Source organism: Raphanus sativus, chromosome 5 (assembly GCF_000801105.2).
Source record: "Raphanus sativus cultivar WK10039 chromosome 5, ASM80110v3, whole genome shotgun sequence".
In the NCBI taxonomy this organism is placed as follows: domain Eukaryota; kingdom Viridiplantae; phylum Streptophyta; class Magnoliopsida; order Brassicales; family Brassicaceae; genus Raphanus; species Raphanus sativus.
In genome coordinates this window covers 28,140,746-28,157,193 of record NC_079515.1, presented here as the reverse complement: position 1 = coordinate 28,157,193, position 16,448 = coordinate 28,140,746, and the positions used below count along the sequence as shown (strand labels likewise).

The window sequence follows — 16,448 nt, the reverse complement described above, 5'->3', positions numbered from 1 at the left end:
AAACATTAAGGCAAATATCACGTAAGGAGCAAGATTTTGTTATGAAAAGAAAACCCACCTCAGAATAGCAAAAGTAAGTTCAATGGGTTGTGTTGTCTTTTACAAACCGTTCCATCCAAATTCAACAACACGAAGTTGACTTAACTCCTAATGGCTCTCCTACACAACCCCCTTCATACGAAAATATGTGCACATCAAGAAACCAACGATTAAAAAGTATTACTAACACGTTTTATCGTTCGGAAGACAAATATAATATAACAACACGTTCCAAATTCTATTTTTTTGTCGACCTATTTCAAACATTTTTGGCCCACCACAAATCAATTTTAACAGAATCCAGTAAAAACTATATAAAATAATAATTTTATAGTAAATAATTTTCTAGAGTTATAATTTTAGAAAATACAGTCTTTGACAAATCAATATATTTGAAATTAATTTTGAGAAAAATAAGAAAAATAAATTAGTTTATTGTTCCTATATAGTTAAATTTTTATATCTGAATTTTATATATTCTTTCTTACACTATTTGATTTAGTTACTAATTAACAACTATTTAAATAAACACTAACCAACCCCATAAACTTCACTTCAGCTTTTGAACATGAAAGCGTAAATATCGCTAAAGATCGATCAAATTATTACAAAGATAAGATATAAAAATATCAATATATATGAAACTGTGTGATTTCCGATGTTTCATTCATAACTATTACATATAACATGGTAAAAGAAAGTAGAAAAAAACAAACAACAAATCTCATACACAAAACTAAAAATGCATCGACAATTTCACCGGCCCCGCACTTACGCGGGGACTATACCCCTAGTGTTATTTAAAGAAACAAAAACATAACCAAAGATAGATTGCATCCATAATGCAACCAATCAAATGGAATCGGTACAAATAAACGAAATAACATTCGGAAGAAAATTTTCAAATAAATAAAATTATTAACGTGACTTCAGATATAACGCATGCAAGATAATCATGTTAACTAATGTGATATTATGATCAGTATTTGGGAGTGGTGGGAGAATTCTTGTGACCGGTGAAGTAGAGAGGTCCAACGCTAAAGATCTTCAAATTTTTGTCGGAGTGGTACCTATATCCGTACATCGACAATGGAACTCCAGTGAGACTTTTTGTTGACATTGGTCGGGTTGTTGCAAGTCTCCACTGGTGACGACAGTGAAGTAGGTACTTAATGCTGGTCAATGCCACGTGGAAGTATCCATTGGCGTCAGTTGGATCGCTGTAGATCACAAGATCCTTCTTGCTATTCCCGTATGATCCTGGCTCGGAGCACACAATCTTTGCCTTTGCTCCTACGTGAATTTAATTACGAGTTTTCTGATTGGTAATTTTGTTGTAATCATAGAATATTTAATCAGTGAAGCTTAACATATCTATGTGTACCTTGAATTGGATAGGTTTCGTAACCGTTTTTGCAGAGGATGATGCCATCAACGGCTTTAAGAATCTCTGGGACGTATGGCTTGGTGGGTGGAGTGTGTACTGGTTTTGAGACATATGGCTTGGCGGGTGGAGTGTAGGTTGGTTTTGGGACATATGTAGGAGGAGAATAGCTCGGAGACTTTTTGCAGATCGGAGGAGGTAGGGTTGGTTTGTATGATGGTGGAGTGTAAATCGGAGGTGGAAGGGTTGGTTCGGTGTAGACTGGAGGAGAAAGAGTTGGCTTGTAAACGGGTGGAGACCGGAGGAGGGATAGTGGGTTTAGTGTATCATGTTTGATTAAGCTAAAACTTATATATAAGTTAATGTTACACAATTTATACAAGAAAGTTATTTTAATCTATCATTTAATATGTTTTTACTTGTCCACCACTGTAAGAGTTCAAATTTTCCAAAAAGTTCTTATTGTTTTGACAAATTAATAGATGATTAACATTTTCAACAGTCAAATATAGTCATGATTTTGATACGTAAAGTTCAACGAAAATACACCGACCTATAAAGTTTAGGTTGAAATAGACCCATTAATCAAGGACAAGACTTAGGTTCACCCCTTATGGTGAATCTTTATTCACCATACCATTTATGACCAATAAAAATGACATGTAGATAATCAAATAAAATATATTAAATTTATTTTAAAATAATTAAAAAAAATAATGACAATTCTAAACCACAAATCTTAATTTTTAAACCCTAAACATTAATTTCTAAATCCAATCCCTATACCCTAAATCAAAATTCTATACCATTAACCTAATCCTAGAATCTGACCCCAAACCCAAATTCTATACCCTAAACTCAAACTCAAATTCTAAACCCTAAACCCAAACCATAAATCTTAAATCTAAACCTAAACCCTAAACCCAAATCATAGACCCTAAACCCAAACCTTATATCCTAAACCCAAATTCTATACCTTAAACCCAAATCGTAAACCCTAAACCCAAACTGTATATCCTAAACCCAAATCCTATACTTTAAATCCAAACCCTAAACCCTAAAATTTAAATTTTAAATTTAGGGTTTACGGTTTGGGTTTAAGATCTAGGATTTGGATTTAGGGTATACGGTTTGGGTTTAGGGTCTAGGATTTGGGTTTAGGGTTTAGAATTTGGATTTAGGGTATTAGATTTAGATTTAAGGTTTATGGTTTGGGTTTAGAGTCTAAGATTTGGGTTTAGGGTATATGATTTTGGTTTAGGGTATAGAGTTTGTATTTAGAAATTAATATTTAGAGTTTAAATGGTTTAGAATTGCATTATTCTTTTTAACTATTTTAAAATAAATTTATAATATTTTATTTAATTATTTACATGTCATTTTCATTAGTCATAAATGGTGTGGTGAATTTAAAGGTTCACCATAAGGGGTGAAACTAAGTCTTGTCCATTAATCACTACACGCCGGGAATGTATAAAGCAAATCGATTAGTTCAGTCGGACAAAACCTCCAGCAAGGCTTCATCATAGCATGCTTATTTTACACACACATTTTTTGGGCTTAAATAATCATCAACGTGTAGTTATTTATCCAAAGATAGTGCAATTACAGCTAAAGGCCCACTAACGTTAGCCCAAAATATTGAAAAACGGAAACCCTAGTAAATTAAAAGAGAAACAGACTTATATATTTGTTGTTGCTCAATCTCAAGCCGTAGCAGAGACTCGCTAATTGTTATTTTGATAGATATTCGATTTTGCGTTCTTGAATTAGATTCAAATTATTGCGTTCCTCGTCTTTGTTTTTTTCATCTTCGAATAGTTGATTTATTTTTAATTGTTAGTTTTTAGAAAATAGAGATTGGAAAGGCCTTCATAATCCCAGCTAAGTTGATGAGGTACTTATCTGATTCATGGGAGGCCTAAACCAATGTTGCAAGTTTCGCTGATAATACCTTCTTCTTTTTAATCCCAGAAGGTGTTTTATTAGTAACTTCGCGTACATTTCATTCTACCTTCAATCTCAATTTTAAAAATCCAACTATACAAAACTGTTTTTACCCAGTTCTACTTCTAGCTACACCAGATTTCACTTTGTAATTGATCTGATTTTACTAAATACTTTTCGTTTTATTTTGGTGTCTCTGATCGTATTATGATCTTTTCACATGTTAATATAATCTAACAAGCAGCAGAGAACTAAATTCTTAAATAATGATAGGTACTTATTGTCTTTGTAGTTATATTTATCGATGCACTCAACTTTATTAAACTCTGAAGTTCAGGATTCAGGAAGTTGATCATATTACAACCCTAATAAACTATCTAAAACACTTACAAAGATAAATGATATGCTTGTATAGTTGTTTTTTTTTCGAACACGATATACAAGCTGCTTTTAATGGGTTTATCATCTTATAGAAGGATCACTTTCAATGCGCTCCCGTGATGTTATTAAAACATGGTCACAGATTAAAAGGAACTACGTATGACAACAAAAGGAACGTTGAATTCAAATAGTTAAACATGAATTATCTTTTACATAAAAGGACGTAATAGTTACTAGCATTTCATATTTGACAAGTAAAAATTAACCCTTTTGGTGACGATAGAGCCCGATTTTGAAGGAATTATCAAAATCAAAAACTGAAGAAAAGATCAATCGGAAAAAAATCCAACAAATCAAGTTTAATCAACAAATCAAGTTTAAAATTTAAACTCAGCTCTCTGATACCACAGTAAAAACAAAATTTTGTTATTCAGGAAGTTTGTTATTCAGTTGACCGGAAGAATGTGTTACAATCACTCTCTTATAGATGAAAGAGTGTATAGTTTGATCATAACCGAACTAATAGACTCGGTTTAGTATAAACTGGACTATACAATATCATCATATCTAATAAAAACCCTTTTCTTAGTGTCCTACTAGTGCATGCTAATTAAACAATTAGAAATTAGCTGTTACAAACTATGTCCTTGAAATACTAATTAAGCTTATATGACAAGATTGCACAGAGAACACAAAAACTTTTGCATGGAACTGATATGTTTGTTTTGGAAACTCGTGAAACTAATTAGCTAACCATGTATGTATTATTGTTTAATTATGAAAACTTCTCACCCAAAATTACAGCGATCTTTTTTTTTGGTAAAAAAAATTACAGTTTGATATCTTCGAGAATTGACATGAATCAATGGGTTTGGATAAATATTAATGGGCCAGTACTATAACGTATACGGGCCAAAATGGCTAAAACGAAAAAGATAATCACGAAACAAAATTAATTAACTACTGAAATACATTAAAAGTATAATTATCAACTTTTTAATCCCTAACAATACTTTCCTTATCTTTTCTCCTAATTAAAAGGAAAATTTTCAATTTTTATATAAAAACCATATAGATAACTTCATATAAGATGGAACTCTATAAGCTAACAATTAATAATAATATATTTACTTTCCAATAGTCATATTTTACCACGTGATCCATATATATTACCCACCTTTTTCCCACGCTCATAAAACTCTATCTCAACCTTCTTTAATTCAGTCGATATCTCCACCTCCTTACTTGGGGCTCAAGAGTTCATATAATTTTTTTGTTGATGTCAGTTTCATCAAACATACTCAAAGAGAATTCTCGCGACTTGTTGCGAGAAGAGGAACCTGGTGATGATGAATTCGAATTTCCCATCAACGATGAGGACGAAGAGCTTCCGACAACAAGTATTAGGATTGTTTTGGTAGACTCAGATCCTAAATCCTTATGTCTCATGAAGAACCTCATGACACAGTTCTCTTACCAAGGTATCAAATCACATTCAGTTAGGGTTTCTTTTAATGTTTTTATCAATTAGTTTTAAATTAGGGTTTATGATTAGGTTTTAATTAATTTGATGTTAGTAAGGGATTTTAAAAACGGAGATGAAGCTATTGCTTTCCTGATGATGAGTAAGCATGAGATCGATTTAGTGATATGGGATTTTCATGTGCCCGAGATTAATGGACTCGAAGCTCTCAAAACCATTCGTAAAGAGATGGATTTGCCCGTAGTAAGTATGTAAATTTTCCTGAATAAAATAAATTAATTTTTCTATATAAACATATATAATATTTATTCAAGCTAATGTCAAATTATTTTCAAGTAATGTCTCATGAACACCGGAAGGAAACTGTGATGGAATCGACAAAACGTGGCTCATGTAACTTTCTTGTGAAGCCAGTGAGCAAAGAAATAATTTCAGTACTATGGCAACATGTTTACCGCAAGAAAATATCTGTCTATTCAGCTGAATCAGATCCAGGAGAAAACGTCGGTTTAGATCAAGATCTCTATCAGACCAACAAAGAAGACTCCAGTAGCGGAGAACAAAACAGTTCCTATCAAAAAGAAAACAAGAGCAAGAAACCTCGAATGACTTGGACATCAGAACTTCACCAACTGTTTGAAAAAGCCGTCGAGAAAATGGGCGGTCTTGAACGTAATCATTCACACAAAACTCTTGTGAATATTCAGTTATTTTGCATGTTAATCAGTTATTATCTTATGTTTTGACAATGTTAAATGCAGAGGCAGTTCCGAAGCTGATTCTCAAATGTATGCAAGAAGAAATGGATGTGGGACTCACTAGAAACAATGTAGCCAGTCATCTTCAGGTAGCTGTTATATTATCTATATCAATTTTATGTTATCATAGGGTTTTGTTTCTTATGAGGCAAAGAAACCATTAATTTAGAGCTAAGAATTTACATTCATTGTGATGGCAGAAGTACCGTCTAAATTCAGGGAAAAAGTCATCCGTTCTCCAGGAGACTCGAGAAGATTCTCAGTGGCGTAATGCTGGACCAAACACCGCTCTCACGGCTTCTAAACCGCTACAAAACTCCAGCTTCAATCTCCATACTAGAGTACCGTATTTTGCGAACGACCAAGACGCAAGAAACGGCTCCATGCAGTATCCTTCAACCAATTACATCACAACGAACAACCATTTCATGACCAACTCTTTGGCTTATCTACCTTATACTGACTCGTTTCATCATCAGCAACAACAACAACAACAACAATTTCAACATCAGCAGTACTCCCATTCTTCTCTTCAGCTACCTTCCATAACCAAGCAAGAGTCTCCATACGTGCCAGCAGCCATGGAAAATCCCGATCTCATCCCTAATCAAAATTCACCCCACATAGACTGGGCAGACTATTTACAAGGAGGACTCAGCTATTTCGATAAGACTAATCGTTATTGACTCGTCCAAGGGAGGTGATATATTAATTCATCTCTTTGTCGTAGCTTTTTTCTCCTCCCCCTGATTTTTTTTTCTTCTTATTGTGGTTTTTTTAACCACACTATCGCTCATTGGATACCTTCATCCGATTTGCGTTTGGCGTGGTTGTATTTCTATTATTTTGGTGGAACAATATAGTTTTAATTGTGAGTGATCTATAATCACTTGCGTAGATATAGTTGATTTAGTTCAGATGGCAAAAACTGATAATTTGCATTATAAATCTCTAGTATACAGTGTTTTATTTTCTTTGGGTTTACTATAAAATTTGACAGTTCATATAAAGAAAACTAGTAGCTACGGTAAAACGCAACAACAACATAAAAAATGAGAGAATAGTCATAAGCCATAAAAACACAACCGCCAACCTCAAGTGATGAGTTTGTTCAATGTTTTCTTTTCTGTAAACTGATGATATAGTTATGCGAAATCATTTTAGTTTTGCATGCATGCTTTCGTTTTTTGTCACGAAATTTTATTCAGCCAGCTATCAAATCAAATGCTGAAGCTAGTTCAACAGATTTTCATTCATGGCGCTTCATTTTTTCTACATAGATTTTCCCAACTTTTCGGAAAATGAAGATAGATAACGATAAGAACTCATAACCGATGAGGTCGATGACCACAAATCTATAAGTTTAGTTTATTTTTAGGCTAGAATAAGAATTTGAGAGGAGTGGAGGTAGTCAACAAAACAAAAAAATAATATCATATTGTTACAAATGAGAGACAGCTCGGAGAGTGACACGGATCACATGGAACCAGCTGATTCCAGGAGAAGGCTACAGCAACTTGACCACGTGGGAGAACACTTGTATAGGACCCAATGACAAGAACTCAAACAAAAATAACCAGTATGATTGAAGTCATTAAAGAGTCTTATGTTACGTTTATAAGAAAAAAACAAACAAACCAAGTTTACGTATCACATACGCAAAATAAATCGAGAAGTTTATATAAAATTCGTTGTTGCCTCTGAAACATTCAGGAACTGCCACCTTTGCAATATAGAAATCAAAGTTATCTAAAAGACATCTACATATGGTTCGAAAAAAAAGAACACACGGAGCATATAATCAATCGATCAATCAATAACCCGCACTAACATAACAAATGTCGAGATAATAAAGTAAACTGTTTTACTTTTTAGTTAAGAACCAACCAGAGGACGACAAAAATTAATAGTGTAAGGTTAATTAATTCAAATAACTTATACTAACAATCATCCCACTCATCAAAAAGAGTCGGGCATTAAAGAAACAAAAAGATATAAAAGGTGAAGTAAGCAAAGAGACCGACACCATATTGTTCAACCTGAATGTACTCTTCTCAGGTGTCGTGTCGTCCTTCCCTCTTTTGACTTTGCCATGTTGCGATGATTGGAAGAGGAAAATAAAAACAAGAACTCGAACAAGATAACTAAGGTTGTCGGTGAATATTGGAATTAACCGTTAATTTGGATTAGACGATAAACGATGAGATAATTCTCCGTAACAGATTTGTAAATTAAAAAAGATATGGTAAAAATATCTGTACAAGTAAGATTCTCAACAAATCTGAATGTATCCTATGGTTTTTTTTCTTCTTTGTTGAATTTTTATTTCATGCACAGAAACGAACAATCGAATAGAATACACATGAAGAGAACATATTCCAAAAGCCTGGAAAATTCAAAGAGAATTTGAAGAAAGAAAAAGAAAAAAAATTAATGAGAGTAAAAAAAAAAATGTTTCATTTTTTTCTTTTTAATCTTGTTGGTGTGAAAGGGTGAGAGAATTTACCAGCCGAGAGTACAAACCAAACCCCCATGTGTAGTAACAGAGAAGCAAAAGACGATGATGGATCATATCAGCGTGAGTGTCCATACAAATCATAAGGTGCCCAAAGAGTATCAAGCGGACAAGGCTTTCTCGAGTCTAACCGGAACCACGGTTTACCACTACCAGACCAATGCAACAAGCTAACCGGACCGGGATGCAGATCTCTGCAGCTCCCTCTCACGTTATCCCCACCGAGACCGTGCTGATTCCACCGATGCTCGATCGGCGCCACCTCTCCGGCGAAAACCAGCAGGAACGGAGGCAGAGACCCCAGCTCGTAAATCCGATCGCTCTTCTGAATCTCCATCCACCTCTCGATCACCTCCGTGTACCCCACGCTCCTCCACCTCTCGAGATCCATCACCATCACCCCCGTGTTGAAGTAGCACGGGCTCCTCCCCTTGAACGCCCCGGAGAACCTCTCGTCGGACCAGAACGCCGGCGTGAAGTACTTTGTGAAGTTCGCGTGGCAGTACTCGGGAGCTCCGATCGTTTTCGACCCGAGATCCGTCCTCCAGAGCTTGGCGATGTCGTCGACGACGATCAGATCGGAGTCGAGGTAGATCACGCGCCTCACGCAAGGCTCCAGCATGTCAGCGAGGTAGTTTCTAGCGTAATTCAACGGCTGCTCGAGAGCCTGCCTCACGGAGGTGGAGATCATGGACCGCACGATCTCCGGATCGAAATAGTAAACCTTGAATTTCAATTCGGGGAAGCTGGAGCGGACGAGCGACTCCAGGTCCGTCTCGGAGACGAGGAAATGGAAGAAGACGCTCTCGGGACACGAGGAGTGCTGGAGGATGGAGTGAACGGCGGCGATCGAGCCGCGGAGGTACTCGAAATCGAGGGTGATCGCGACGTGGACGAGGGAAGGGCTGCAGACGCCGGAATCGACGTCGGCGGCGGCGCAATCGGCGGCATTGCGGAACACGGGGGATCTCCTGAAGGAGAATCTACGCGGGGGTGTTGTCTCGGAGGAGGATGGGAATCGGAGGTAGGCGTCGAGGTGGGAGGATCTGATGGCTTCAGCTGGAGGGAAGGATTGGAGGGAAGGAGAGAGGACGATGACGGCGAGTAGAGCGGAGAATAGACCGGAGAATCGCATGATCCAGAGCATCCCGAGACGACGGCGGCCTCTGCGTTTCTTCTTCTTGGATTTGAAATCGAACCACCGATCGGCGGCGATGGAGGCGAGGTGAGACCGAAGGAAAGCTAGGGTTCCTTTGATGTCCGCCAGAGTTTTTCAAAATTCAAAGGAGAGAACGATAATGCATTTGATGATGATGGTAGAGGCAGATCCAATATTGAAAGTAACGAATTTTTCTTCTTTTTTTTTTTAATTTTTTTTTTCTGGGAAGAATCAGAGCTTTGCCGTGGGATCGAAGCGACCTGAGAGAGGAGGAGAGGAATAAACCTTAACCGGAGAAAGAAAGGCGTATGTTAGGAGGGGCGGTGCTACGGTGCGCCACCGTCTGCTCTTTAACGCCCTCTCCTCTTTCTCTTCTCTCTATTTTAGTATTATAGGAAGATGAAAGCAGAGATAGATAGAGAGATAGAGAGAGAGAGAAATAGATTTTTTTGCCTAATGACTTCTTCCTTCAATTTCTCTTTTGCCAACAAACAGATTATTGTGTTTTCTACTTCTTCCTTAGTTGTATCCGCTAATCATAGCCATTTTGTATTTTCTCTACAGCCTAATCATCATTAATATTAGTATCAAATAAAATCGTAACGTGTGATTCAAATTGACGTTTTGTAATGGAAATAAATATTTTGTATTTACTATACAAATATTTTGAATTTAATTTGAAGTATTCAGTTCTTATAAGAGTAAGATCATAATTTTGACATCAAAATTATTTATCAACTTACTTTAAAATGGTTTTTTCCCAGAAAAAAATAACAAACTTAAAATGGTTTTCTAATAGTATATTGTACATATGAACTCTCGCCTTGTATAAACTTCAATTTTCACTCAAAGATTAAATCTTTTCTATAGTAAAAACTCTAGAAATTAATTCTTGATAAATTAACAAATACTATAATCTTTTCTCAAAAAAAACAAACACGATTAATTAATAAATATCATTAATTTTGAATTAGGCTTGTATAAGATATAACATAATTTAACAAAATACTAAGATTTTGAAAAATTAAGTAAATATATGGTTTCATTGTAAACATAAATTAATAACTAGTAAACAAACATTCATATAATTATAAATAATATATTATATAGTTTGTTTTCATTTATACTGAAGTATATATTTAATTTTTCTAACCACTTCAAAATATTTTGATATTATTTTCTTATTGACAACTAAAATGCATCTATATTTACGGTAAATATTTTATATTAGACCAAATTATCGAATAAAAACAACGTAAAATTTATATCTATAAGATTTAATCAATATATATACCTTAAAATCAATATTTTTATTTTTACATAAAAACACACATCAGAAATTAATAAATATATAAATATAAAATATAAATTAATAAATATTACAATTCTAACATTATTATTTATAGAGTTTTTATTATATGTGCATTTCCACATTTCTTATAAATTATATATATATTGGTACAGCCATACAAGTGTCACATATATTTCTAAACTAAACAGATTCGAAAACAAAACAAAGACTGAAAGATTTATCAGTCTACTGGAAATTTGGATCTTTATTACGTTACGTGCTTAGAGCATCATTATTGGAGGGCACTATACAAAAGCCCTTAACTTTAACTTCTTTTTTTTTGGTCATGAAAGCTTAAAGACAGCTTTAAGAGCAGCCTTTATTTAAAGGATTTTCCGTGCTTTTTCTCCTCGGTCCTCTCTTCTTCACCCTTAAAGGCTGCCTTAAGGGCTTTCCAATAATGATGGTCTTACGCTCTATTTGTCTAAAGTCTAAACTAGTTGATACTGTTCGGCGGTTAATGTGTCACTTCAACACCAAAACAATCGATTGCCTTTGACTAACTTTCCGGATAACCGGCCTGGTCTGTTGAACCAAAATTAGATAAGCGGTGGCCTCTTTGTGTATTTACAATGTTGTTAGAACATCTCCAAAAATATTTTTTAAAACTTTAAATATAAAGTTTTATACGATGCAAAATCAATTTTAAAACTTTAAATTTTAAAATATTATACAGTGAAACCTCAAATATAAAGTTTTACTATATAAAATTTTATATTTAAGATTATTTACTTTTCCAATTTTTGTATTTGTATAGCTTTTAAATAAGTTAATAATTTTTTTGTTTGATCAGTTTAGTCATTTTTAATACCAAAATATTTAATTGACACTGTAATAAATATTATACAAATATAGTATTACAACAAAAAATACAAAATACAAGAAATTGAAAATATAATATTACACAAAATAAAATATTACTTAAACTAAAATGTTACATAAATAAACATCACAATAACATTAATATTCAGGTAAATTTTATCATGAACATCAAATATCACCAAAATATTTTGTGGTGTAAATTAATTTTGTTTTATAATAATTTTTTTGGATATTTTATAGCTATTATAGAAAGAGTTATGCTTCTAGTTAAGTTTTGTTAAACACAAAATATAAAAAAAATAAAGTTTATTATAAGGTTTCGATTTTGGAAAGAAATACCCTCAGACCTTATTTTCGAAGTTTTGTTAAACCTTAAAATAAGGTGACTTTTGGAGATATTCTTATGCAAATAGAACATGTAGTTTTGTTTGTGTATTAGCGATGTTCTAATGCAAATGAAACAAGTAACTTTTAGCGCACAATCAATCTCTATGATCATTATAATTTGGTGCCAAGATAACTTAATTACATTTTTCTTGCTAAGTACATAACTTAATTAGATTCATATCTCAAAGGAATGCATTTAAAACTTTATACTACTAGTAATTTGTTTATTGATGCAATAAAGTGGAGATTCCGGATCCCATATGATTCATGATTTATGACCCATGAGTGGTAGATATCACGAACATTACTTTCATGTGAAACTCTGAACCATATTTTTGTCTACTTGTTGTGTTGTTTGTGTTGGGAAATAAGAACTAAGAACACACAAACAACAAAATGAACACACAAACAGCAAAATCTTCAATTTTATATAGGATGTTGGTTTTTTGACCATAAAGAGGATATATTTTAAACAAGATGGTACACTTTCTTGGCTTGTTTTAGGGAATTATTTTAAAATTGTTGTGTAGATTGTATATTTGACGAGGCTAGTTTGTTAACAAATCATTGTTATATACTACTATATGGTGCGTCATTGCGTACATTTTCTATTTACACTGAATATTGTATTGCAATTACACAGAGAAAAATGTCGGTAACATATTCGTATGCAGCCTACTCAAAGCCAAAGAATTTTTTTATTTATTTCTTCATCCTCTTTCAAACCCAAACAAAAATAGTTTTATAACCATTAGGTTCATGTAACATACTTAGTACCTTGTCGTCATCTTCTTTTTTAATTTTAATATTGCAGTTGGACACAAAAATAATATCATAGTTGAAATGTCCCATTTTATATAAACTAAAATGTTAAGGCAACTATATTCAGCCAGAGAGAGAAAGACGATTCAATATACAACAAGTAAACTCATTTTTCAAATTAGATAACAATTATGGATGGTTAGTATGTCATTGTATAAGTATTACTATACATATTTCAAGAGTTTAGTAGAAAATGAATCGGACAGTTCAGTTAATCTAATGAATTATTCGTGACACAAGATTATAGAATCAATAAACAAATGTTTCATATTTTGTAACTTGTTCTCTTTTGTGGACCGACCACGAAACTCCATGTGCCACAATAACGTGGAGTATTCGTTCAATACTCACCTAAGGAGACTTAATGTTATTTTTAGACTTATTTGGTCACCTCCCTGAATAATAACATGCATACTCTGTTTTAATAATTTGAACGTTACTTCAAAAGTACAACATGTGTATTATAGAGAGAAACTGGTATATAAACAAAGTAGTAAGCTTCGTTTTAGTACATCGTTATAGTTTTCGTTTAGATATTTAACTGGATTTTGACCCAAAAAAAGATATTTAATTGGATAAGAGAAATGCTAATTTAAACAAATGCATTATTTTGCTTGATATTAGTTCAAAAGTACACATGTAAACATAAGTAATATAGAGAGAGAATCTCTAAAGAGAAATCGACAACCGACGAAGCTTAGGTTCTCCGGCCGACGGAGTTGGTTTGTCTAGCCACCGTCGGTCCGGCTCTTGTTTTTGTTCTTTTATGTGCATGTCTATATCTATATCGGCTCGACTTTTTGGCTCCGGGAGAAAGAGGTTGCTCCAACCGCTTCATCGCCGGCTAATGACTCCGGGAAGCAGAAGCTTTTTCAGTTTTGCATCGCCGGCTTCCGACCACAGACCAGTCGTCTTTGTTCCTTTAAAGATGATGGTTGTTGTTGATGGGTTCATGGAGAAAGCGGATGAGATCTCGTCAGAGGGACGATTGATTCTCTCCGTGGTGTGGTGAGGAGATTGATGTGAAGCTTTCTTCTTCTGAGTTTGTGGCAGATGGCGTTGGACGAGATCTCGAACAGATCGAGGCATGCTCTCCGATCGTCGAAACACAGGAGATGAAGAGCTTGTGTGATGTTGGCGTCTCGACGAGCCAACCTGTTCCCGGCAGGTAATCCGGTGTTGTGATGATGGCTAGGAAGGTCGACGGCGTATGCTCCGGTCGGTGGAGTCATGGTGACGGCGTGAAGTGAGAAGACGCATTTTCCTTCTTCTCCTTTGTGTTGGACACGTAGTTTACACGTGTTGGTTTTAGGTCAGTTAGCTTGGGTTTGGATGAGCTTTGGCCTGGCTTATAATGTTTAGTGGATTTCGGTTTGTAAGATATGGGCTTTGTGCTCTTGGTTAATAATAATAACAATACTTTAGACGGAAAAAAAAAAAAGTAATATAGAGAGAGAAGCTGGTACTATATAAACAAAGTAGTAAGCGAATGGCCGTTTATCGGAAAAAAAAAATAAAGTAGTAAGCTTCGTTGCCAAAAAAGAAGTAAGCTTCGTTTTGGTATATCTTTAGAGCATCTCTAAGACCATCTCCAATAGCACTCTATAATCTCCTCTATATTTTACACTAAAATAGAGTAACTCTATTATAGAGTTGGATTTGTTCCAATGGTTCATTTTATAATAGAGTTACTCTATAAATAGAGTGAATTATAGAGTTATGTTCTTTTCCACTCCAAATATAGAGTGAAAATCAACATAACTCTATAATTCACTCTATTTATAGAGTAACTCTATTATAGAGTGAACCATTGGAGAAAATCAAACTCTATAATAGAGTTACTCCATTTTAGTGTAAAATATAGAGAAAATTATAGAGTGCCATTGGAGATGTCCTAAGAGTTCACTCTATTTTTTACTGTAAAATAGAGTGACTCTAGTGAACTCTTAGAAATGCTCTAATAGAGATGGAGTTTGCTCCAATGGTACTCTATTTTAGAGTAAAAAATAGAGTGATGAACAAAAAAACAACTTACTCTATATTTGGAGTAAACCTATTTTTCACTCTATTATAGAGTGAGAAATAGAATACAATTAGAATATTTTTTACTCTAAGACCATCTCCAATGGTTTACTCTATTTTAGAGTAGATTTTACATTAAAATATAGTAACTCTAAAATAGAGTGAAATTTCTCTCCAATGGTTTACTCTATATTCCACTCTAAAAAGGAATATTCTTAAATTTATTCTTTTTTATTTTATGATTGATGTCTTTTACTTACAAAATTTACAAATTGATCTCTTATATTTTATACTTCATAAAGTTCTTATAAATTATATATTTATATCAAACATTTATTATCTTAAAAATTACATTACATTATATTAAAACATAATACATTTAACTTAAGCATCACCATTAGTGTATCTTTTTTACAAATTATCAATTAACGAATTTGATGTACTTATTTTTAATTTTAGTATTTGTTTTCTTTGGTTAATTTTTTAAAACTATTTTTAATTTTACTGTTTGTTTTCTTTGGCTAATAATAATAAGATTCAATCATTCATATATATTGTGCTGAAGATAATAATGTGATGTTTGCATAATTAAATTACATAAATAGTTATAAAATAAAAAGATTAAAGAATAAAAGGACTAAAGTATAAATAAAAAAGTTTCACTCTATAATAGAGTGAGAAATAGAGTGACTCCAAATATAGAGTAAAAAATAGAGTTACACTATTTTAGAGTGGGATATAGAGTGGGGTTGGAGAAGATTTTACTCTATTATAGAGTTTGGTGTAGAAAATAGAGTGGGGTTGGAGATGCCCTAAACTCTATTTTAAAATGAAAAATAGAGTGAGGTTGGAGATGCTTTTATAGTTTTTGTTTAGATATTTAACTGAGTAAGAGAAATGATGGTTTTAAACTTTTAATACATCCCTATCTTTTGCCTAAAAAGTCGCCTTTGGTCGAAGAAAAAGCGCAAGAACTTCAAAAATCTTTTGTCTCTGTGGTTAGCTTAATTACATAGGCTGTTCTTTTTCACTTGTAATGCTTCTCTGTTTTAGTTTTTTTTCCCCTTGGAAGCATATTTTAAATTAGTTCTTCAATTCTTTGTAAGAACCTTGCTACAAAAAGAAAAAGAAAAAAGAACCTTGCTACATTTTTAATGATAGTAACATTCGTAGCAAAAAAAATGATGATTTAAACAAATGCATTATTTTGCTTGGTTTAGTTTAAATTAAACTGTTGATGTGGTTTCGTTTTAAATCGTAGCTTTTCCCAACTTGTTTAGGTCCCTTTAAATAGAATTGATATGTCGTGTTGATTGCTTGCGCCATAAGCAATGACCTAGTTAAATGTTTTACCTACTCCGAGGAGTAAAATATAAGT

The 16,448-nt window shown here is 33.6% G+C and overlaps 3 protein-coding genes and 1 non-coding gene across 4 annotated transcripts; 2 read left to right on the top strand and 2 right to left on the bottom strand.

Moving 5' to 3' along the window:
- Positions 1 to 967: 967 nt before the first annotated feature.
- On the bottom strand, positions 968 to 1,743 carry LOC108860979 (proline-rich protein 3; the record flags this gene model as incomplete). Its single annotated transcript, XM_018634816.2, is given in 5 exon segments — positions 968 to 1,150; positions 1,152 to 1,189; positions 1,192 to 1,332; positions 1,424 to 1,719; positions 1,721 to 1,743. Coding segments are annotated over 5 exon segments (630 nt in total), but the record flags the coding sequence as incomplete, so codon positions are not given.
- A 1,557-nt stretch (positions 1,744 to 3,300) lies between these two features.
- LOC130495375 (small nucleolar RNA snoR83) lies at positions 3,301 to 3,429 on the top strand. Its single transcript, XR_008934646.1, has one exon. It is a non-coding gene; the product is annotated as a small nucleolar RNA snoR83 (small nucleolar RNA).
- Positions 3,430 to 4,928: 1,499 nt separating this feature from the next.
- On the top strand, positions 4,929 to 6,846 carry LOC108860777 (putative two-component response regulator ARR20). The gene is given in 5 exon segments (XM_057011254.1): positions 4,929 to 5,232; positions 5,329 to 5,481; positions 5,571 to 5,960; positions 5,963 to 6,081; positions 6,193 to 6,846. Coding segments are annotated over 5 exon segments (1,350 nt in total). The 5' UTR covers positions 4,929 to 5,030; the 3' UTR covers positions 6,679 to 6,846.
- A 1,415-nt stretch (positions 6,847 to 8,261) lies between these two features.
- LOC108863224 (probable galacturonosyltransferase-like 7) lies at positions 8,262 to 10,198 on the bottom strand. Its single transcript, XM_018637577.2, has one exon. The coding sequence runs from the start codon at positions 9,652 to 9,654 to the stop codon at positions 8,566 to 8,568; it is 1,089 nt and encodes a 362-aa protein (XP_018493079.1). The 5' UTR covers positions 9,655 to 10,198; the 3' UTR covers positions 8,262 to 8,565.
- Positions 10,199 to 16,448: the final 6,250 nt, after the last annotated feature.

Coding starts and splice junctions, on each gene's coding strand:
- LOC108863224 (XM_018637577.2), bottom strand. CDS start 9,654: ATGCTCTGGATCATGCGATTCTCCGGTCTATTCTCCGCTCTACTCGCC.